General features: G+C 40.2%; 1 protein-coding gene across 1 annotated transcript in view; it reads left to right on the top strand.

Annotated features, from left to right (window-relative positions):
* Nucleotides 1-24,545, top strand: part of palm3 (paralemmin 3) — a 47,981-nt gene that overhangs the window by 11,815 nt on the left and 11,621 nt on the right. The window contains 1 exon segment of the mRNA XM_034687308.1: nt 24,000-24,052. Within this exon segment, the coding sequence (XP_034543199.1) occupies nt 24,008-24,052 (45 nt within the window). The 5' untranslated portion in view covers nt 24,000-24,007.

The following is a 24,545-nucleotide window of genomic DNA, read 5'->3' as shown; positions in this document are numbered from 1 at the left end:
TATTATTTGCCTGACCAGGTCAAGAGTGTATAGTTTCCTCAATGTGTTTATGGCCGAGGTGTAGTAAAAACAAACTATGTTGCCATAGGGAGCAGAAGCATCTGCCAGTAGCAGCATGTTAACCTGGGTTTAGCCATGATGGTTTGTTGACTGAGTTGTTGTTTTGTTGAGTCCTGGTAAATATCTGAGATATTTAACCCTGGTACAAACCACTTTTGAGCCAGACATTGACAACAACTAAATAATTTAATGAGTCGTTGAAACTGCTTATTTTAACAGCCCAGAAAGTTTTACAGCAAATAGATATCCAATACTCTAATGTTTTTAAGTTGGTTTCTTTTTTCTTTGGCAAAATTGTTCCTGAAACTTTTATGTAATGAAAGCTTAGTTTCAAAAAGTGGTTTGTCCTTCCCCCTGTGACACTGCTTACTGTTGTCTAACTGTTCTTTCGGGCTTTCATGCCTCAAAAGAGCTGCAAAACATTGTTCTGTGTACTTTGTACATAGTTTGTGAAAGGCTGGCATTTTTGAACAGTCAGTCAAACATTAATTTGTCAAGGTTTTTAAGAAATTTTAAACATGTGGACAATGCTGTTGGTTAATCCAGGTTTGAAGAGCTGTCTGTACAATAAGCGGCATAGGAACAACAAAGGAACATTTGGTCACTGGAAAGGATTTTGAACTATTTTATTTTGAAAAGAATAGGCTACTGATCTAAAATCAATAGGTTATTTGAAAGGTGCAGACAGGACTGTTTGTAATTAACAAAGGCAAGACCATTTCAAATGCGAAGTTTTAATATGAAATAAATTGCAGCCAAGAGCAAAAAGCAGGGTAAACCTGTGAGAGATGACTTAATTATAATGACCCACCATCATTTTCATAAATAATTGAAAGTAGCAATATGAAGAGATCACTGCATCTAAAGAAATAGAATGAAACATTGCCAAAGAGAGCCCATCTAATTGAGTTGTTGTTATTTGTATGGAAACAGAAGTCTATGCTGGCTCTCCATAAGGAGGGGAAACCTTGGCCCTGCTGACATTAAGAGGTGTAGTCCAAGCATTGCACAACTGAGATGAGTTTGGATCTTGTTTACATTGCGATGCTACGAAGGAGAGTTGAACTGTGTCCTAGTTAGCGCTGCATTATACATTTTTAACATTTGTGTTTCAGAAGTAATTATGAAGTGAATCAATTCTTCTGCATCTTCAGGACTTATCACCGCAGAGATGGTGACCAGCTGCAAGTGAAAAACAAGTGTGATGTTGTTAAATCATACAATAATCAGGAACGTCTTGATTATGACCAGGGACTAAAGTTAAACAGTACATTTCCTGACTAGACATTTTCAGAGTGACTGGACACTCTTCTTGGAGCATAGGTTTACACAAAGCTCTGTGTGTCAACAGAGCAAGGTCTTATCAGGTAGTAGTGAGTATGTTGTCATATTTCAGTTTATTTAAAGTCAAAGTTTTGAGGGTAAATGATTTACTTTGAGAATTGTTAAAAGATGAAATTGTAACATTGGAGCTGTGTCTAAATTCTGACTAAGACTGCTGTTGTGTTTGATAAACGTGTGTGTGTGCATTATGTGAGACGCTGTGTGTAATTGTCAGGGCTATGAGGCCTTGCAGCACACAGACCTACAGGCTTTTGACTCCATGACAATAGCCAAAATGAACTGAGACCGGATTACAACAGTCCTGCATTCCTCTCCAAACCTGTTTGACACACACACGCAAACACATCCGCACACACACACACAGACACACAATTCAGGCCTACACACGTCATGCAAATGCTTGCTCAAAGTACAAAGAAGACCGTTACATCAACAATAAATTAAGCACTTGTGAACTTTACTTTCATTTTACTCATTAAGAGGAATCTTAAAGTGAATCAAAAGTATCAGAATGACTCACTCTGCAATCGGCAATGTTGGGAAAAAAAGGATTTCATAACTTATCAATCTTTGTATCTTTGTTTCCAGTGATTCATTCACCAGTGGTCAAAACCTTCTTTCCATTAACACAGTTCCACTTCCACATAATGCACAGGGTGGTGAGTAATTTAACCACGGGACAGCACAAACCAACAAGCAGCCAGCAGCTGTGTGACAGTATACATTATACCGTTTTCCGTGCAAATACCAACGCGAGAATGTTTTTTCTCGCTTATTCCGCAGGAATAACTTGCAAAATTGCAGTATCCAAGAGGCATAAAAAAATAATCAAAACTATGACTTCATATCTTGTTTGAGCCTTCCCTACAAGGCAGCTCCACTGTCACCTCTTACTCCATTGAAGCTGTTATAAACACAAATAACCTGTCTTTCAATTGTCAAATTACTTTTGAATTATCCAAAGTGCATCTTTACCTGCGCCTAATGCAAAAGCTTCAGATATACAGCCCTAATAACTCTGTTATCAAAAATCAACAGTTATCTTTATTCAAATTTACAGTAAGAACTTTGAGTATCCTTCTCAAAATATTAATTTCCTGTAAGTCTGACACTCATAAAGTTGGAAAATCCTGCACATATTTTATAATTATAGATATTATTACAGTGGATGTTTACACGGTTGTGGACAGGACAGACTGAAGATTATTTCGCTTGCTTTCGCTCACGTTCACACATTCGGGCATGTATGCTGAACTAGCGTAGCCAGAAAAGAGACTTTGGGTGTGCATCAGTAAAAACTGGGTGTGCCCCATTTTTTCTGTACAACCAGTCCCTGCACCAAAAAAGTATTCAATTTTATTGGCCAACCTAAACAATCTAAGCCTTTAAAAAAAAAACTTTAAAAAAAACTTTAATACAGCAATGGATACTCACTGAATTGTTTAATATGTATTTGAAAAAACTACAGTGATATATGATTTTATGCTTATGTACTGTACGCTTAAATGTGTCATTCTAAATGAATGAAAATACAGCATAATGACACACCTGTGATCCGGGCTGCACCCGCCAGTGCAACCTATTATTTACAAGTATGTCAAAGTGGCCTATGCCAAAGTCATGTAGTCTCTTGACACTATTAAACTCGACAGCCTTTTGCAATCCTCAATCATAACATTTAGAGTGCCACCAACCATCAAGCCCACAAATATTACTAACAACAAAACAGACGGCTATCCATTGATCAATTGTGCATGCATCACAGAATGCGGCCCTGTGATCCATCAACAAAACAATAAGTAAATAAAGATTAACATTAACATAAGATTAACATGACACAGATTAACATAACCTGATGGGGAGGGAGCAACATCCTCCTCAGGTGTAGACCTTGTGTCCGGTTGGCCATGAAGCCAAGGTCTCTTGGAGACATGAAAGGAGCTCTGTCTCATCTTGGTGAACCATAAAGCATTTCAGTCTTTAGAGAGAGGCTAACGTCTTCCGAGATGTTTGGATCACAACAAGGTCAGCGGTTATTTTTGAATTCTTTGACAGCCCTTGCATGTCGTAGATGATGTTTTATGATCAAAAATTATTATAATTATATTTTAAATGTACAAATATTGTTATTAGACACCCATCACTTCAGTCTAGAACTAAATGGTTTAGTAAGGCTATGAAAATTATTATACAGCAGATTGTTTAGGTGGCACTGTGCTATGAAATGACTGTCACTAGACCATTGTAAACAACTTCTACTGACATACAACGGTCACTACTCACCACATTTTTTGTTCAATAGTCAAGCTAACGCTAGCATATAATTGGCCCAGCTTAAACACAACAAAGTAACTGAGAGTTTGATTAGCATTTGCAAGCTAATACAATAGCAACTGCTAATGTTAGCCAAACTAGACTATTACTGCTGCTCCAAAGTATTGAGGGCAATGAGTTTTTTGACAGGTGGTTGTTTGCTTTAAGGTGTTTAATTCTGAGGGGTGAGCAAGAGGTGTAACTTAATTGTTTGTTGTTAGACTTATCTACCGATAGCTGTCAGCAGCATCCTAAACACAGCGAGTATTAGGAAGGGTGCGTTTGATTTTTTGTTCCCAGTCTGCCTTGTGTGGTGAGTAGCTATTGTGGATGTCATTTTCAACAGGATAAGCCATTAATTTAATTGGTAAAATTTGTACCAAATATTATGCTGTAATGCAATAAATACAGTATCAATCTTGATATTACTCCTACTTAAGATAATGGTGCCAGTCACGTCAAATGGACATTAGAAACATTGTTTGGATGAAGCAGTGAAAAGATAAGCATCAGGAAAAAAAAGTGGCTTATTGTTTTACTGTTAATCCTTCATCGTAAATTTTAAACAAAAGCTCTCTCTCTCCATGTGCTGTTAAATCCTTAGTCAAACAAAGACCCAGTGGACGTGGTGACAGGCAGTAGAATAGCTATACAGGAAAGTCAATATCCTGATGATCTGCTTTGCTTTGGTAGATCATATGGACACATCAGCATTAATTTCAGTGTTTCTGAACCAGCTAAACACTCATCACAGTATGTCCAAGCATACCAATAAATCCCCCCCAAAATTAAAATACGTAGGGGGAGACCTTACTCACATATCATTGAGTCTTCATTCTTGACATATCAGAAACTGTTCTCCATTGTGTCCCTAATACTCGTTTGTACCGTTACATGTGGAAAGCATTATCCCTTTGAATTTTGGTTTTGCACCAACACAACTTTAACATTGAGAAATACCAAATTGTGGCACTTGATATTCCTGTTGTCCCTGTATAAGTCCACAAAACACTAAACAATGCTAAAACAAGTGGTCACGGTGGGTAAATATCCCAATGAGGAAATAAGTATTTCCACGTTTCATTTTACTCTTCATGGGTAGATAGCCAATTTTAAATGACAGTTGCAAAACTTTATTTTCTCTTTTTGAGAAATAACACTGCCAAGGTTGTAACTGAAGGTGCATCACTGCGGTTACTGTTACACCGTGAGCATTGTGAAACAGCTGGGCTGTGTCTGCATGACAAAATGTAGACTGTCACATGTTGTGAGGTTGCTTGGTGTGAACATGACACATGTTTTTGAGTAGTATTTTTTTGGTGGAGATGCAGGCAGAATGTTTATGTTGTGACACAGCCTTGTGTGTTTTGTCAGGACTTGTCTGAACAGGTGTCTCAAACTCTGATCTCCCTCTTCACACAACTCCCTGGAGTTCATGATCTCTTTCTCGCTTTGACTTTTGCTTCCCTGCAGGATTCCCCTTTTACACAATGTCTCTGTCTTTTCATTTCTGTCATTCTTGCCTCCCCCTCTTTTTCATCTCTGAAGATTTCTCTGTGCTCTTCATGATTCATCAGCTGTGAGGCAGGTGAGGTCATGAGGACGTGGGTTTTGTTTGATCAGAGACTTTATGAAAAAGTTCAAACAGTTGACCTTCTACTTTCTTCTGTTTATCTTTCTTCTCTCTCTCGCAAATTTAATTTGCCCTCATCACACGGAGACATGACTTTTTCAATGCTCTCTGAAATTCCCTATATTTACCATTACATCACACTCTTTGAGATGAAGTATATACAGTATGTCAGGCATGACACCGGCACTGTTTGCTAAACTAGAAATAAAATGCTGAAGTACTGATATTCAGCTAGTGGCAGTCTCAGTGTCTCTGTTTCCCATGAAACCAAGCTAGCCTGTAATCTTCACTCCTCTTCAAAGCCCAACACTCACACTAGCGCACACACGCGCACACACACACGCACACACACACGCGCACACACACGCGCACACACGCGCACACACAGGCACACACAGGCACACTGTATTTTACCTTAGGGTTAAAAACCGGTGTTTCCCCTCTTATTGTGAATACTAATACATGCCTCAACTGTGTTTGCACAATGTTTTAGGAGATAAAGCTGCAGATATGACTGCCAAAACACTGAGACTACAGTGATTAAGTCAGTCTGTCCTACAGAGTTGATAACACATTGTCTCCAGCTCTGAAGTCCCACAAGGTCAGGACTGAGTGCAGCACATGGGGAGCTGGGCACTGAACCTACAATTTACCAAATCTGTCATGGTGGTATACTCAGTAGAAACATTTCCAAGTGCTTTTGAGGGTTCTCCACAGTCTTTATCAATGTAATGAAACAGGGCTTTACTGACTCTATCCATTTTATTTCATGGTATTTAATGTTGTGTATAAGCTGTAGCGCTTCAAGCTGTGGGCTGTAGCTTCAGTCAGTCAATGGCTGCTGCCACAAAGCCATGACCTACTACTCGGATGTAAACAAGCACAGATAGTAGATGACAACCAGCACAGGCATGTGGACGTTAACCTGCAAGGAGGATCGAAGGCTGGTGGTGTTAGCTCTGCTTAAGTTCAACATCGCTACCCTGCACATTCTGTTATCCTGTTCTTCACTCTGTTCAATAAATTGGACTAAATTTGACTGTTTTTAGGCTGCTTAAGTTGCCTTCAGTAGGTCTAGTAGGTTAGTCAGAATTTTGTTTCCAGTCTACACAACCAGGAACGTAGTCTTTTGGACATCTATGTGTAAATGGCAAACTCTGCCACTAAAGAATGATTTATACTTTTGCATCATCCCTACGCAGCAGGGGCTGACAAGGACATGAGCACCAATTACTTGCGCGTCGATGTGTCCGTGACGTGCAGCAATTCTCTGCCGAAACGCTTGAGGGCAGTGCGGTCTCTCCGATAGCCGGTTACCTGCATCTGGCCCACTACGATCTCTGTTTACTTTTCCACAGCGATTCAGAGCGTGGTATGTTAATCTACAGCTGATACATGTTGCTGTTTATCATACAGACCTGATTACTGGGAAGAATAGAGAGGAGGAGACGAAGTACACGGCCGATGTGCGGGGATCCTCTGCAGAGGTACGGGAGCTACGCGGACCTTCGGAATAGGCTATGCCGTTGATTCGACGTAGAAGGACAAATTAGCCTTAAGAATACAAGAGTCAGATGGTAAATGTTGAAGAGGTAATTTTATAATTTGTCCAATGGGAAGTGCTGCCATCAATAGAGTTGGAACATTGTGTCTTACAGTTAGATTTTCAATTGTAATCATTGTAATCACAAGGCAAATTTGATGAGCAATAACAAAATAACTTATCACCATACTTCCTTCCTGCCCTACTTTCAAAGACGGAATCAGTTTGTAGGTTGGGTATGCATACACATTTGACTCTGTTTCTTTAAAGTGTACATACACAGAGATAAGCACTCACTTATGACAAGAACAGCAAGCCAGACAAGGTAAAGCAAACATTTAACTACTTTGAACATGAACATGAAACGACAAACTACAAGCCCATAAAATACATAAAAACAGAGACCTTTTCAGACAGAAAGACAATAGTGGAATGGTGTGAAGTGAAAGTGTTGCTGACATAAAAAAAGGTAATTGTACAACCCATCAGTTCATTTACATGAGGTAGATGGGTTGTCTTTTATTAACACAGTATTACAGCATGCATAAAGTCATGTTGACCTGTCCCCTATGAACTGCAACGTTAAGCTAAATCTTCGGGTTGATCATGTTAAAGATTTAATATCTGGATTCATTTTTCACCAGCTGTACACACTGACCAAATCTACACACTAAATTTCCCCACATAGTTTTTTCCTGGCATAGGATCCAAATTTTTGTAACGTTTACTCTAGGCCTAAAGCACATTCTGTGCATAAATAACAAATAAACGCTTTTCTGCTTAACATAAATTTGTAGGTTTATGTATGGATTTGAAGGTTGAGTATCTTGCCCCTCCCTCAACATTACGTAACTCTTAAGACCCCAAGGTCTGTTCCATACGATGAATAGCATATTTAAATCCAGTCTGATAAATCCCCTCAAGCCCTTTTATACTGTGACATCAGTTTAACTCAATGCACTGAACATCTAACCGGTAAAAGAAGAAGAGCAATCAACTTTACTAATCACAGAGCTGTTGTCATTAAATTAATCTTCACCTCTAAAGCAGAGTCCTTCTAAGAAACACATATAGTTAGACCGATGTAACAATGTGACTTCTTCACAGCTGGATTAAAGCGATAATCCTGCTTGTTAATCATACTCAAAAATCCAAGATGACTCATCCAAGCTGCATATCATGTTATTCTTCTGCTTCATCATGCATATGTATGATCCGGATGACCGTGTTAATCTCTGTAGGCCTGCTACTGATTTGCTGAGTGGATGACAAGGTTTTACAAAGGCTTCACCACACTGTCACTTCTGATCTGCCACTCAGCTTTAATGGCTGTGGAACTGATTTTTTCACCCCAAATCCCTCCAGACTTATTATCTTAAAGGCGTGCAGCAGATGGTGATTCTTGTCACAGCTACTGATCAGAAGCTAGTACATCACGGCATACCATATTGAACATGCAGCATTGTACAATATTTAGCTGAATGTCAACTATCCATGTGATGATGGCTATTCATCATATACTGTAGCACTGAATCTGTCAGTAAAACAACTCCTTTTGAAAAGGTAATAAGAAAAGAAAGAAAAGATCCTTGTTAGTTGTTGCAGTTTGCTATCTGCCTGTAAATCTGGTTCTGGTCAAGGTTTCCGACAGTCGTAAAAAAGTTTATCTTTGCCAATGTTGCTGAGTATAAACTCAAGGTGGATTAATTTTAGATCACTATGAGAAATATTACCAAGGTGCATTTTGACCTCTGTCAGGGTTGGCCCTTGGCACTGATTCTCTTTGTGACCCTCATGGACAGGATCTTTAGACCCAGCCAGGGAAGGAGTCTCTCTAGTTTGGGGGTCTCAGAATTCCATCTCTGCCCTTTTTGCAGATGATATGGTCTTGGTTGCTTCTTCAGGCTGGGACCTCTAGCAGGCATTGAGGCAGTTTGCAGCCAAGTGCGAGGTGGTTAGGATGAGGGTCAGCACTTCTAAGTCTGTGGCCATGGTTCTCTGCTAGAAAATTACCCCCTTCAGTTGGGGAGTGCGTCCTTTGGGAAGTCTTAGTATTCCTCAGTCAGGAGCTCAGGAGTTTAGAGTAGTGCCATTACTCCATGGCATTGAAAGGAGCCAGTTGAGTTGGTTCAGGCATCTGGTTAAGATGCCTTCTTGGTTAGGGTCAGGCCTCCCTTTGGAATATTGCCACACAGGTCCAACTAGGAAGAGACCTCGGGTTAGACTACAGCTTGCTGGAGGGATCATATATCCCATCCAGCCTGGGAACACCCCAGACACTTCCTCCTGAACATGCAGTGTCATCATTCAGCAATGAACTTTATTGTCAAGTGACACGTGGAATCACACACTTTTGGTCCTTCAGTATTTTTGACCTTCCTCTCTTGTTAAAGATGCAACGATCACTTCCAGGATAACCTGACCTAGTGGTGAACTAGTGTCTCAACATGTTAAAGGCATAGTTAATTTATTTATTTGCAGTGGGGTTGTATGAGGTAGTTGTCAGTAATAGGTGTATTACCGACAGACGATCTTGTTTAGCTCCGCCCCTTTGCTGAGGAACTAAGTGGGAAAGTGGCACCAGTACGAAAGCTACGCTATTAACTGCTATTAAAAGCCCATTGATTTTTGCACTATTCCTGGACACAACACTTTTCCTTCAGCCATTGACTAGCTATTTGGATCAAAGATGAAAGATGCAACTTAGACAGACAGAAAGACAGAGTTGGTTTATCCCAACAGTGACAGAAATTCTCCTTTGCCAAAGCTCAAATAATGTACATTCACCTAAAACTGAACTTTTGCCTAGTGATATACTGATACATTGTTAATTATTATATCTGTGCATTTCAGCTAGACATAATTTTAAGCCACAAATGCCAAACATTATCCATGATAGTTATGACTACAGAGTTAGTTATTTCAGCTTCAGCTGAAACAGTGTATTATAATAAGGTAAACATGTGAAGACCATGGGTTGGGATATTATGCAATAAAAATAAAGCACAGAAATTCCCTTTTAAAGTGCTGGAAAATGTCCAAACATAGCTTAAACTCACACTGACATTATGTTAAGGACTTTCTCAAAATGTACCAAAGAATGTGGCAGAGTTGACCCTGTTTACATTTCAATCAGGAGAGACACAACTTGAAGATTAAATGTTATTTATCACAACTTAATGAATAATGAAACTTGACAGAAATCTTTGGCGTAAGGACTCGATGGGGATAATTTTGTGAGCGTAGGATGTGTGAATTTGGCAGCAGAAGAAATCCCCCTAGAGTCCAGACTCTGGTGGTGGTGGTTGATGAATTCCAGGAATTGAAGACTTTGCAGAGACCAGGTGGAGATGGGGAGGTGGAGGGCTGTGCAAGATCAATGCAAGAAGGAACTAGCTGGAGGGAGAGACACATTTAAAAAGACAGCAGAAAGTTGATAGGCTGACGATAAGGGTGTGCCACTGAGCTTTTGGATGACAGCCGACGCTGATTAACCAATGACAGCTCCAGAGCATGAAGCTGGAAGCAGGTGAGCTACTGAACGAAGGAGAGGAGAGTTAAACAACTGCTGTGATTGCTTTTATAGTCTTCCTGTCTGAACTTTCGCTAGAGCTACATTAGTTGATTGCCTAGCGTCTGTACCAGTACCCGGTCTGGTTTCTCAACAAAGGGGCCAAGCTGACTTGATGATTTTATGTCTCACTGTAGCAACAGCCATGAAGGGGTGTTTTTCTCTGTAGTCACTCTGTAGCATAGCATGACAAGCCATGATCATGAAACCGACCACCATATGAGTTGCCTATGATACGATAAATACAAATTTTTACCCTTTGTTTAATTTAATTTCATTTAATTTGAGTTTATTTGATAAGGACAATGCACATTAATCAACATTTCAACAGTATGCCTCAATGTAAATATGCCGGAATTAGCACAATAGCTAAATTTCATCCGTAGTCCTAAGGCAGGTACTCACATAAAACATAAAACAACAAGTTTTTAAAACTAAAGGATGTCACAAAACAGTTAACGGGCCACTACATGAACTGATTTACAAACAGATTTTACATACAATACCTTTGTGACATTCTAATAAAAGGATGGAAGCTGAGGCCAAAGCCTCTTGGAATGGGCAACAAGTGAGAAAATAGATTATTCATGAGTACATGACGGGTTTGTTTTTAACCAATGTTTAAACGGTCTTTTTAAAGGTAACATAGTTCTCAAGCTCCCTAATGTGTGCTGGTAGTTTACTCCAGGACTGTGTGCCTCTGACAGACACTACCATTTGGCTGAGTTTATTGTGAGTTAGTTTTTGTGAGCTCAGGATAGACTGTAGGCTTCCTAAAGGCAATACTGGACCAAACTCAGGGTATGAAAGCAACCCAGGAGCCCCTGAACACTTGACATATAGTTTTGAAATCTCTATGTCTCATAACTTTCTGGATCAGCTCAAAAACAGATCAGATGGAGAGTGGAGGGTGTGATTGTGTATATAAGAGTTATTTCACCGCACTGGGATACTGTGGGAAGGGCCAAGCAAGCAGGGCCTAGACTAGCCTACCTCCTGCTGAACAGAGACCTTATTGTGTGTATATGTGTGTGTGTTTGTAAATGCTGCAAAAGTGTATGTGTGTGTGGTACCTGACAGAACTCCACTGATCCTCCTCAATCCTATTTCTGACTGTATAATGTTGAGACTAATTGAGAGCAGAATAATTTTCTCCTTTGAGGTGCTATTGTTTCATCACCCTCCTCTCTAAACATGACTTTAGATTTCCCCTCGCAGTGATGCCTTTTGATGCTCTCAAGCTTGTGTGTTCTGTGGTTATAATTTGTGCCAGCTTACTGTATGTATCTGCAAAGATAGCACCCTGGTAAATATGTGATCTGAAAGTTCATGACATCTTTTGAAGTTACATAATTTTATTCTCTTTTTTAACTTAAGAGGTTCAGCTGAAGTAGGAGTGTCTCGCTTGTGAAGTGCAGCGCTGAGAAATGACTTTGAGTCAGTCTGTGATGTAAATGGTTTACTCTGATAATCCGCAACACACTCCAGAGTGTACTACACTGTTGGCTCTGTGACGTAAGAAGCACACAAATATCACACATTAACTGCCTGTCCTTTACTCACTCACACACACACACACACACACACACACACACACACACACACACACACACACACACGCTCACATTGGAGGAATGCAGTGTTTTCATTTCCTCGACCCGAACTGTCAATCAGAGGAACTTGGCTGTGTGTTGCTGCAGCGGCACCATCCAAGTCACACAAATTCCACCTATACCGCCCACCCCCACCCCCACCCCCACACACACGATTACACACAGCCTTCCTCTGTGTTTCAGATTTATTTCTATGTAGATAAGAGGATATCCATCTCCAATAATGCAATTTGTGCTGCAGTCTGTAAAGCAGCTGAAAATCAATAGCTGATGAAAAAGCACTTCACAACAGATTGTCTCTGTCCATCTCTCGAGCTGGAGAGCCTCTGCCTCTTTGATTGCACCATCTCAAATTCAGTTTGTATCTGGGACTTTTTTTTACAGTTAGTTGGCTCTCTTGTTAAGTCAGGATCTTCCTGAGCATTCGATGGTGATGACAGCTGAGGATGCACAGGTTCAGAGATCAGGGTCGGTCAGGTTTCGTGGTCTCTCTGTAATCGTCTGGAGGACAGCAAGGTTTTTGCTCTTCCTGTTCCCAGGCACATGTGTGGAAAGATACTTCTATCTTACAGTGGCCTTGGCACACTTAGTGTCTGGGTCACAGGCCTGGGTCAGAGGCCTGAAAGTAAAGACATGCTGTCCAAATTAGACCTAAAAATCATATGATGTGTGTATGTTTTTTCTGCATTGAATAAAAATGCATCATCTGTACATTAATGACACGTTTTATGTATTGGAAGCATAGTGTCTGGCTTGAAATCTGAGAAAACTCTTAACAGCAGGCTTTGATTGTGTACAGGAAAACAGGAAGAGTAACTCTTGATCCCATTGGCCATCATCTGACGACTGTTTTCAAGAGATTGTTGTCAACATTTTGTCACCTGTTTTTTGAGTTTCCTACGAGATTTGTCAGGATGGACATCAGCAGACTGTTAACTACAGGGGTATAGGGGTGTAAAGATTAACCAATACAAATCAGTTGCTGCTCCTAGAATTTAAGGCCTGAGTGCATCAGTCTGTAGCGCCCTGAATCAGTAAAATGTTGCATGAACTGGTTGATGGTAGGGGTGGGCCATCTAAGGCACCTCACAATTCGATTTGATTACGATTCAGGGTGCTACGAATCGATTATTCAACGATTATCATGATATTAACTATTATAACGATTTTCGATGCATCTTTTTTCCCCATTCAGGATTTCTTTTTTCCCTCACTTTGTGGCTACCTCATATTTAGAAAATTATATTTGTCCATATCCATTAATTAAAGCAACCAAACAAATTATCTCCATTATCTTTTATTTTAATAATTCACCAAATGATCCAACAGGAACCATGGAACCAACAGGATAAAGTGTTCCTGTAGCATCAGCCTATGCAACAAAAAGCTGCTCTTATTCACAACAAATAAAGATTAGGAGTTACCTTCAGCGTACGCATCAGAGCACGAAAGCCCTGGTTGATAACGACAGCATATGGACATAAATCCTTAGAGATAAAGGTTGCGATGAATGATGAGATTCGTTTCACCCTTTCGCGCTAGGTGCTGTCACTTTTCGTAGTGTTACCACTGTACTTAATTCTGGTTTTACAAACCTTACATATGGAGTAGGTTTTGTCAATGCCCTTTCCATTTTCATGTTCATAAAAACTGACATGCTTCAAAACGCTAGCTTTTAATCCTGATGAGTGAATCTCACGCTCAGTAACAGTAGCCAAAGTGTTATCTGCTGCCATTTTCACCTGGTCCGTTCCATCAAGTGTCCGGGCAGCATGCACGACTTTCACTTTCGTTCTGGGAGCAACGGTTGTGTTCCTGTCATTTAGTTAATATGAAAAATAATCGTTTTTGAACATTTATGAATCATAATTGAATCGTCACGTGTTGCATTGCGATGAATCTAACAATCGATGTATCGGCACACCCCTAGTTGATGGCCCAGTTTCAAAGCTGTCTTCCAGTTGACTGAGTTTTTGCTGTGTTACTTCTGCATAATGTGCTCAGTGTCTTCACTACCATGAGACTCTGACCATTTAACCATTCACAAGAGTAACATTAGCTTTAGGGGCTTTAGGTAGCAACAGGTAGCAAAGAAAATACTACTTGCCCTAGAAATGGTAATCAGAACACATCAGACTGCTAACTGTGTCACTTGCCTACAGATTCTTGATTCAGAAATGCAGATCATATTATAGAGATTATCTTGCTATGAACGTCATTCCTGCCTCAATCACATTAAATGGATTTGCGATGTTTCTTTTACTTTGACAGCCACAACTATCATAATCCTGTGATATGTAATGAAATCACCAAACTGCATCTTTAATCATTGTTTTTAAAGAGAAGCTGCATTTGTTACATACTGTGTGTAAGGTCAAGTGAAAGTTGGAACACAATCCAAAAAATATTTTTCTTCTATCATCCAGTTGAACTCGTTTTAGTTCTACCCGATACATGTTGCACTTTGGTGTTATTCTTAATTCTGAGGAGGGAAAAAGAGCAAGAGATTCAGCAATGTTAATAACAGCAGGATAATAAGACATGTCGATGCAGCAGGTAAATGAGCCAAGAAGATGAACTGCACTTCAAAGCTAAGACTTTTTAAGTGTAGCATCACTAATACAGGTATTAGAAATTAATACAGCCATTAATGTGGATTCTCAAATGTGCTCATGGTACTGTATGTAATAGGGTACACATCACCATCTGATTCTCTCTCTCTCTCTCTCTCTCTCTCTCTCTCTCTCTCTCTCTCTCTCTCTCTCTCTCTCTCCTCTCTCTCTCCTCTCTCTCTCTCTCTCTCTCTCCTCTCTCTCTCTCCTCTCTCTATTTCTATGTGTTTCATTATAATAATCCCCCTGCTCTATCCCACGACTCTCCAAGAAATGGAGCAGAAACTTCAAAGTGCAGAGTAGCAGGGTGGCCAGCGGTCTAACAGCAGCATAACTGCATCATCACACTAAAACAAAAATGTCACTGGGTGGCCTTTAATGGCTACCTCCGCCCCCCGCCTCCTGTAGACCTGAAGCTATTTTAGCAACCTGCGCATTGTGCACTAAGCAGCTAGTGTTTACTGAAACGAACAATTCAGAAGCCTACAGTTCTTTGATCCTGCTACACACCCTCCTGACTTTTAGCTCTTGCAAGACAGAGCTACAACCATCAAGAGATTATCAAACCTGTTAAAGGATAGAAGATGATCTGGAAATGATTTTGGTAATTGCTATGTTCAGTCATTATAATGATAACAACAGTAAATAGGGGATCTCATCTTTTTTCTTAGCACAATGGGTGCTGTTAATATCCCCTGTACTTGTCCATCTCTCCATAGCTGTTATGATAGTCTCCATCAGAACGTGGGGGCAATCTGCACCCTGTGACACTTGTTTGAATTTCATGACCGACATTTCACTTCTTGTTCAACCTTAAGAGGTCAAGTCCATAAGCCTGTACTCTAGTCTTCTTAATTATGTATCTACTCACATTTATGCTGCAGAGGAGTATTATAAAAGCTATTTTTTGAGTACTGTCAAATGTAATATGATAAGAGACCTAAAAACCTGAAAATATGGGCCTTGTATCATCAGTTTGTACATCTGTTGTAGCTGCTGGATGACATTATATTACAGATGGCAGTTAATACAGACTAATAGGAGAGTCAGTTTTTGCTGCCAGTGATTGGTAGGGTATTTTCCTATCAGTGTGTTCTTATTTTCTGAAAATAGATTATTTTGCTTTAGGTGTCCATTAAAATTTCTTACAAATGTGTTCGCTGTCGCTCACTTTTCTGTACTATCACGTTATGCAGGATGGTAATGAAAAAAAACACCCCTTTCTTGTCATCGAAAGAGGTAGGAGTATGTGTTTCCCATCAGAGTTTTAAATTCCATTGTGACAACCCGGCTGATTACACTGATTGCTTCTCTCAAAAATCTTCTCAGGGACTTTCCTTTAAAGTCTTCTGCAAATGAAATGCTAATGCTCCAACTTTTGGGGTATTTTGCTCACTTCTTGTGTGAAAATGAAAACTTAATTTTTCATTCACAGTGATTTCCACTACCAAGAGAAGCTGAGCTTTGTTCAGTAAAGAGAAAACAATACAGCCTTGTGCTTTTGTAGGAGCATTTCTTTCGTATATGCACTCAGTTGTGCTCTACCTTTGATGTGTGCCAGAGATATCCAAAAGCAGCGAGATGTGATACTAAATGATTCTTAAAAGTTTTCATTCCAGACACCCTACTGTTCCTCCATCTGTTCCCCAGAGCTAATGTCACTACACCAGCAACTCGGCATATAGACTTCATGGCACCCCGCTAGGCAAATACACATTGTTATATAAACAAGCACATATTCACTAAAGGCAAATATACATTCTTTCGTACGAGGGCTGGAGGAATGTTTGCAGAGAAACTATTGCTGACAGTTTTGCAGTGAAACTGAAGGACTGACAAGTAGCTAGAAACCTCTTAAACACACTCTGTTAAGCTGTCCTAAATTCACTATAATGCTGCAATGTATCACTGTTTTCAGTTCATCCATCTGGCATTATTTTAATAACCGTCTACATTTCATATTAATAGCTGAAAGAGTTTTGGGGATTAATTAGCTAGTTAATAGACCAGAAAAGGATTTCAAGTGATTTGATTCATAATTCGTTGATAAATCTCTTCAATGTTACACATTCATAGGCTCCAGCCTTTAAAGGGGAAGGCCACCAATATCTTTAGTTCTCAGAGATTACTACTGGCTGTAGTTAAAGCAACGCTTGCAAGAATGTGTTGTTTGGAGTGTGGTTTGTCCTCTCACAAAAGATAGTCTGAAATGTTACACGGTCAGCCTCTTGCTTTGTTTCTGTTCATCCTATTTCATCTCTTTGCCTCTGCCATGCTGTGCAAATGTTAACAAACAACTGAATAGTTGACAATCATTTAAACCTTATATTAACCTACTGTTGGTAGTCGCAGAGTAAACATCTGTTAAGAGAGAGGGACTTCGAATGTCAACACTATCCCTCCCAACTAGATTTCCTCTTAGCCCCACACAGATCGGCGTGTGCAGTCATGATAGTGCCGGACTCATAACCAATCGGAGGACATAGTCGGTGTCGCCCCTTGACCAATCAGGACAGAAGATTGGAGATTAGCTATGATTAGTCCGTCGTAATGGGAACAAGGGGAATGATAACATTGCTTGATACAAAGGCATTGGAAAACGCAGAGATTATGCAATAGTCTCAAATTACTCCACTTATCAATGAGTACAGATGGGTATTATGACCTTTTCTCCGAACCCAGCAGAAAAAAAGTAGCCTTTTTTACACCATTCCTACAAACAGCAGCTTTAAGGAAATGAGAAAATGTTAAAAAAGGTTATTTTTTTAATTAAAGAATGGGTGGTTAGGTTGCAAGTTGGGCCAGTTTATTACCTGGACTATTTTACTGCATAGCCATGCTGTTGTAATACATGCAGGACAGACCTTGCATCATCTCGCTGAAATATGCAAGGTCTGTCCTGAAAAGGAAACACTGTTGCTCTTAAATCTGTATGTTAGCATTAATGAGGTTTTCCCATGAGTAAGCTACCCATGGCATGTGCACTTCTGCATTCCTACCATCACGGATACTGGCTTTTCAACTGTGTGCTGATGACAGGTGGGGGAGGTCCCTCTTCTCTTTAAAGCAGAGAATGTCAATGTGTCAATGATTTCCCCCAAAAATAAATTGAATAATCCGACACAGGACAGTTTTCCACTTCACGTCAGTTTATCTTCAACAGGCTCAGGCCCAGTGAAGTTGCCGGCATTGTGGTTCATGTATATATATGGTTTACTCATTGCAAGGCACACTTTCAACCTGCGTTGTGGAACAGTGACAAACTGTATTTACAGATGATGGTTTCTTAAAGGGATTTTCAGCCTATGCAGTGGTTTCCACCACAGTCATGTCTGTTTTTTAAAGCTGTGGTGCCTGAGGGCTGAAGAACAGCCATCCAGTATCAGTTATTAGCCTTGTCCCTTTTGTACAATGATTTCTATAGATCTGTAATGATATCATGGGCTGTTGATAATGCTTTTTTACGCTATGGACCCAGGACAGGCCCAACATCAAATTTAAATGAGCCTCTTTTTTTAATAAAACAATACATTTTTTCAGTTTGAACATTTGATGTGTCCTCTTTTCACACTCATCAATTAAATAAAGGGTTTGAATGATTCTCAACTGAAAAAAAAATCTGTTTTTATTAACATTGTACACAGCATCCCAACCTTTTTGGAATTGGGGATGCATATAGTTGCCATTCCCACATTTTAGTTTTATTAGATGCCAGATTTTCACAAGGACAAAGAATGCATGAAATGACGAGATTGATTGATTTCTTTAATTCTGCTGAATGGGTTATGATCCTTCATTTTTGTCAACTATTGTCCAGCAATTTTACATGAATGTTTTTCTAAATTTATCAAGGACTTTTCAATTTGGAGAAACTTCTTGTAGTTGTGTCTTTCTATGGACTATACATACTGAGAAATAGGAGGATGTTATTTTACTGAAATTGGAAGATCAAACAATTGACTGTTTGATAATCTTATCAGATGACGATACAGAATATTGGAATTATCATCTTTAATCTTAAAATGTCTGAAGGAGGCACATCACAACTAATTTCTGTCATGACTTGAGAAAATATATCTGAAGAGACTAGGCTAATGCTATTATAACACCTGTGGTTTCATTATAGGTCCAATGTTGTACTATGGAAAAGGCCTGTTGAGGAAACAATAATATTTAACTGTGACATTGATCTGCAGTGTTTTTCTTCCCTCTGTAGCTTTTGCTACACTCTTAGTTTTTGCCACAGAGCACCTTCAGTCCATGGTGTTTCTGAGTGTGAGTGGGGTGTGGAGAAGGAAAGGGCTGGGAGATGTAAATCATCAGAGCCTATTGTGGGAGGTCATACCACTGAGGTCAGACAGCCTACGGCTTGCTCAACTGGCAAGCGTTCCTGTAGGATACAAATTATTGCCTTAAGGACCAAAAATCCCTCAGTTTTAATGCAACTGAGGCTTCAGTCATCTCCACCATCTGGGCTGGCATCTAACAGGTGTTACAGGTGGACAGGTGTCAGTAATTGAACGCTGTAAGAGGCAAGCTGTGTCCCTGGCTGTGTGGCCATGTGCCTTATAGTTTTTTTCTTCTTCTGCTGTTTGGTTTGAAGATGGATAAGATATGGTGTAAGCTTTAACAGAGGCTGTAAACATGTGAAGACTGTTTTTGTGTCCCACAGCACAGGTGTGGGTTGCTGTGCTTTGGAGTAGCACAAGAGCAATGTGGGAGTCGTGTGAAATTTCACAGTTAAGGTGCAAAGAATCATGGCTAAAGTAAAGATTTTGCATTGAAACAGTTCCTATTTGCTTTATATTGTTGAAAATAATGGGAAGTCATAATTTGTTTATTTATAATCCGGATAAGTTAAATGATGAATGATTTCAAGTCCACACTTGTAAATACCACACATTTTCATATGCTATTTGGTGTACATTGAAAGTTTTCTATACACATCCGTAAACGTACAATAATATTTATTTAGTTGATTTTATGATGTTGATTACAAGGTGCCAAAATTAAGAAAAAAATAGAGGCATTGAGCCTTAAACAGAATCTTTGCTTTTTCTTACTATTCCCTAATTCTGGCCTTTTTGAGGTGAATTATTGGATATTCAAGCCTAAACTATTACAGTTTTTAACCAAACTTAAAACCCATCCATCCATCCATCCATCCATCCATTTTCTTCTGATTATCTGGGGTCGGGTCGCAGAGGCAACAGTCCCAGCAGATTGACCCAGACATCCCTCTCCCCAGCAACACTTTCCAGCTCCTCCTGGGGAATCACGAGGCGATCCCAGACCAGTTGGGTTATATATCCCTCCAATGAGTTCTGGGTCTTCCTCGGGGGCCTTCTCTAGAATTTAAAACCATTACCTGAAAATCAGCATCATAACTCTGCTTCAGTTGATGAATCACTTGGCTCCTTTTTATGGGAACCCTGTCTCTCCATTTTCCATTCCCCCTGGCACTGTAGGGGAGGTTGACATTCACTTTACAGATGAGTGGCAAAGTCTACTGTTGTGAAGTAATATTGGTATTTGATAACCAAATCCTGAACAGAAGATGATCCCAATTACCAGATGAATAAAAAACATGTTAAGGTTTACATGGTGATACTGACTGTATTTGGAGAAAAAAAACTGATGACTGACTTTTATATTTATTTTGGCCAATTTTCTTTTATTTGATAACCGTGAAAGAGAGATATGAAGCGAAAAGTACAGCTTTCCCTCATGGGCATGCACTTTAGCCAATGAGCTTAACTTGTGCCCAAGACTGACATTTTATTTGCTCTGACTAACATCACACTCTTTGCTAGCCTTGCAGCATTGTTGTTGATTATCCTCTCTGAATTTTCAGGGGTCTAGTAAATCATGTACATTGACTGATACTCACTTCCACAGTTTAGGCAGAGTTGGAAATCAATACCGGTATCTAAAAATCAAGTTTATCTGGGATTGACCCAAGTTCTCTGGGAGATAGAGTGGATTTAATCCACCTACTGTAAGCTTTCTTGAACTTTGTCTTGTTCTACTTTGTCCATTTTGGGGGACCTGAACCTCAAACCAGTTGCTTCAATCCCATTCCTGTTACTCTCCTCTCTTCTCTTCCTTATCTTCCACTCCTCTCTTCAACCACTTTCTGTCTCTTAACTTTTTGACTTTGTCAGCTTCCCTCCTCTCCCCTCCTGTATCATGTCTAATTATCGAAATCAGTGTGCGTCTACAGGATCTCTTCAATACCTCCTCATCAAAGCCTCTGTTTGTGTTTGCTTGTTTATCTCTGGTTGCTATTCTGGGCACTCTCCTGGATCCCTGATGAGGCACGAGCCTCCACTCCCTGTGGAGGCTCATACTGTAAGCTGTCACTGCACCTCCAGTCATTCAAACACTGCCAAATGAGATTTTCTCTTTTTATACCTTGTCTCTCATTCTCATTATGTATACCCTTATATCTCTCTGCCTTTGCTTCCTCTTACCTCAGTTCATAAAAGAACTTTAGTGTAATGAAAGGCATGCTAGAGGTTGGTTCCCAATCAAAAATGTTGCCTTTCCTTTTTCTTCTTTCACACTTTTGTTTCCCCCTCAAACACACTACACCTACATTTTCACCGCTTTTCAAATGGGCTCTTTTCCCTCAACCCCACCACTCTCACACACCTCGAGGGCACCAAAAATCCTGAAAGTGTGTGTAAGAAGGAGAAGTTTCTCACTTTGTTAACTTGCACCCCTTAAGGCCCTAGAAGATCTATTGAAGAAGCAACAATGGGATCACTTCTACTGGGTTACCTTCTGGCGAGGAATGTGAAACCTTATTTGTAGAATATTTAAAAGTAGGATGAGGACGGGGGATTGAAATGTATCAGAGTAGTTTTTTTTTGTATAGTTGTGTTTTGATATAAAAAAGTGAGATCTATAAAAAGTGAGAGGTATATAAGTTTGAGCCTGTTGTCCTTCAACAATAGATGAGTTGTTTGAAGAGTTGCTCCAATACTGACACTATCAATATCGGCCTCAAATCTATTTAAAATAAGTTGTTAGGTATCATTAGTATGACAATTAATTCACAGATCTGAACCATTTAGACCCCAAAAGTTAACCGTTTTCAGCCCAGTTACTGTGTGACAAAAAATGCATGACAACATTATGATGCTGGCTGAGAATGTAATGTTAATAAAACCAAGCTCAATGCCAGCAATCAGTGTTTTCCCACAAGTATTATGGAGGTATTATACACTCAGATCAGGGGTACAATGTCAGATAATGCTTGGGTCAAGGCTGACTGACTGTGTGGGACCTTTTGGATGTGTAGAAATCACATTTAATTTAATCACATCAGATTATGACAGATCTGGTTGGCATATCTGTCTATTTCAGGGAGACATATTCATTGATTCTGATGTGGTTCGATCACTGCATGTATCTAACGAACCAAAGAAATGCAGGCACCCTACCTGTTTTTAATCAGAATTTCAACCAACCAAACATCTTGGACCAAATGATCAAATCAGAGGCGTTACAGTTAGATTCTAAAACTAAGGTCTTTAAAAGTCCAAGTACTTTGGAATCTCACTTTTCTGGTGCATCCTGGTCAGATGTTTGTTGAGGTTTGAGGTAATCTCCATCTTTTTGGGTTTTTTTTTGCTGAATGAACATGTTGCACAACTGTGTGTGTGCATGTGTGTGCATGCGTGCACGTGCATTGACATGGACACATTTTTGTGCTTCAAAGCTCTTTGATGGCGATTAGCGACAGCCACTGTGACAGTTTGGCATTTGTAGCAGAAATAGGGTGCTGTGTTACTCAGATCATTTGAGATCTCACTCGGGAGTCCAGGATGTTGTGCGCGGCGTTACGGCTGCAACACGGCTCTGCTCCGTCCCGGGGCTTTCGCCCTGGTCCATAGGATGCGTGTTTGGAGCTGCACGCACTCCGGAGCAGGAAACTCAAGATCCCTCGAGAACTCCAAAACGCGCGAGAACAACACAGTATAAACTTTTCCTCGTCCATGGTGTCGGATATCTTTTGAGACTGACGTCTGGCCCGATGCCACAGGTTATGACGTAATGTTGAAGAAGTGGTGAAATTTACGATCTTGTGTTTGCACATGGTGTTTATTTTGAAAGTGAGCGGATGTTGCATACGATCCTCGTGCCTGACTTCCGGGATAGTTCGATCATTTCTGTGTCGATTGACGCGTGCTGGGCGCGGGGAGCGGCGAAAATAGACTCCCCGCGTATCTCTGGCAGAGCGGCGCGGTGGAACGCTCCAGAGACGGAGCTGAGACGCGCCGCAGCGCGCCCTGTGGACTCTAGAGCATTGACTTGAATGGGAACCTATTTGCTGCGACGTGCGCGGCGCAGCCGTAACGTAACGCGACGCATCCTGTGGATCTTGGGCTTCAGTTGCTGCGATGGCTTAAGTGTTATTTGATGTCGGACAGTCTTTTCTTACCACATGGGATGGTCGGCAACTGGAAGTTTGATGCTGTCATTGCTTGGAAATCTCCACTTTCTTTTTCTTTATTTATGAAAACACACCCAGTGCAGAATTATATGTTGGACCAAAATAAGTGTTGTTTCTCTCCTGGGAAGTTTTTTTTTTTGTTGTTGTTTGAAAAAGGAAGGTTTTCTTAAAAGCATAGTTCTGGCTTGTGATTGTGGGAACTCACTAATGACTGAGCTGCTGTGAGCTGGGTGCCATGCATGACTCCAGTCTATGCTCTCTCATGTACCTCAGAGTTTTGGGGAGCTCAAATATTGTCACATTTGTCTTCAGCTGTAGGGAAAAACAAGCGTCGGCCCTCTTTTCTTTTTACCAGACTCTTCAGGCTGTGCCAAGATAAAACCAAAGGGGTCATGAGGATGTGGAGGAGTTGTATTTTTTTAGGGCTTATAGAGTGGAGTACTGTGGGCCATGGTTACTCAGCAGGCCAAGGCACGTATCATAAAGATACTTGAGCAATGACAAGCTTCCCAAATGGGAAAAGGTTGATGTCAAGCTTTGATTGTGTGTTGCTACTCATCAGCTGCCTCTATATCCTCTGAAGAAGTATGTCTGGGTCTCGAGGACAGAATAGAAAAAAACAGGCTTATTCTCCTCTCCACACACTCTTTAGACCACAGACATCACTTGCATTCACAAAGACTACACAGAAAAACAGAAACCATATAGCCTGAAAGAATTACTACTACACCAAAGAAATGAAAGCTTGGGTTCACTGTCAGAGCCGGCTAAACACTGATCTGGTCGACTTGTCTCATATTTGTTTCACCTCTGACCCCTAACCTTCATCTCTGTCTTGTTGTGTCACAGGAGCCAAGATGGATGAGGCGGACAAGTACAAACAGCGGCTGGAGGCAATAGCTGTGAGTCAACATATACACACACGCTCTCATTTTTCTTAGTGGCTAATGTTAATCTTGAACTCTGAAGCAAGTCTGTCAATACTGTTACAGCCGGGTGAATCTTTACACATAAACACAGACTGCAGAAAGAGTATTTCAGGTTTATCATGGTCAGCAGTTTCCCCCTTATATGAATGAAGTCAGGAAATATGTAGAACTTAAAATGGTAGTCTACCAAAGGTCTGACAATATATTGTTTCATTTATAAGTGTTTTGATCTCCTTATCTTGTGCATTGCACTTATGAGTGAGCCTATTTAATTTAAACACATCATGCTACAACTTTTTTGATTTATTAGTCACTTTCATGGTCTCGACAATCATGTTAGAAAAGATTAAATGTGTAACTGTTTTTTCTACTGTCAAGTGGCTGCTGACGTCACTGAATTTCCGGTTTTGGAAAGCAGAAGAACAGCCAAGCTGATAGCAAAACTGCTTCTGTAGCATCCACTTAT

The sequence above is a fragment of the Notolabrus celidotus genome, chromosome 7 (genome assembly GCF_009762535.1).
Source record: "Notolabrus celidotus isolate fNotCel1 chromosome 7, fNotCel1.pri, whole genome shotgun sequence".
Taxonomy (NCBI): domain Eukaryota; kingdom Metazoa; phylum Chordata; class Actinopteri; order Labriformes; family Labridae; genus Notolabrus; species Notolabrus celidotus.
The sequence above is the reverse complement of the archived record's forward strand: the minus strand, read 5'-3'. Positions and strand labels throughout refer to the sequence as shown.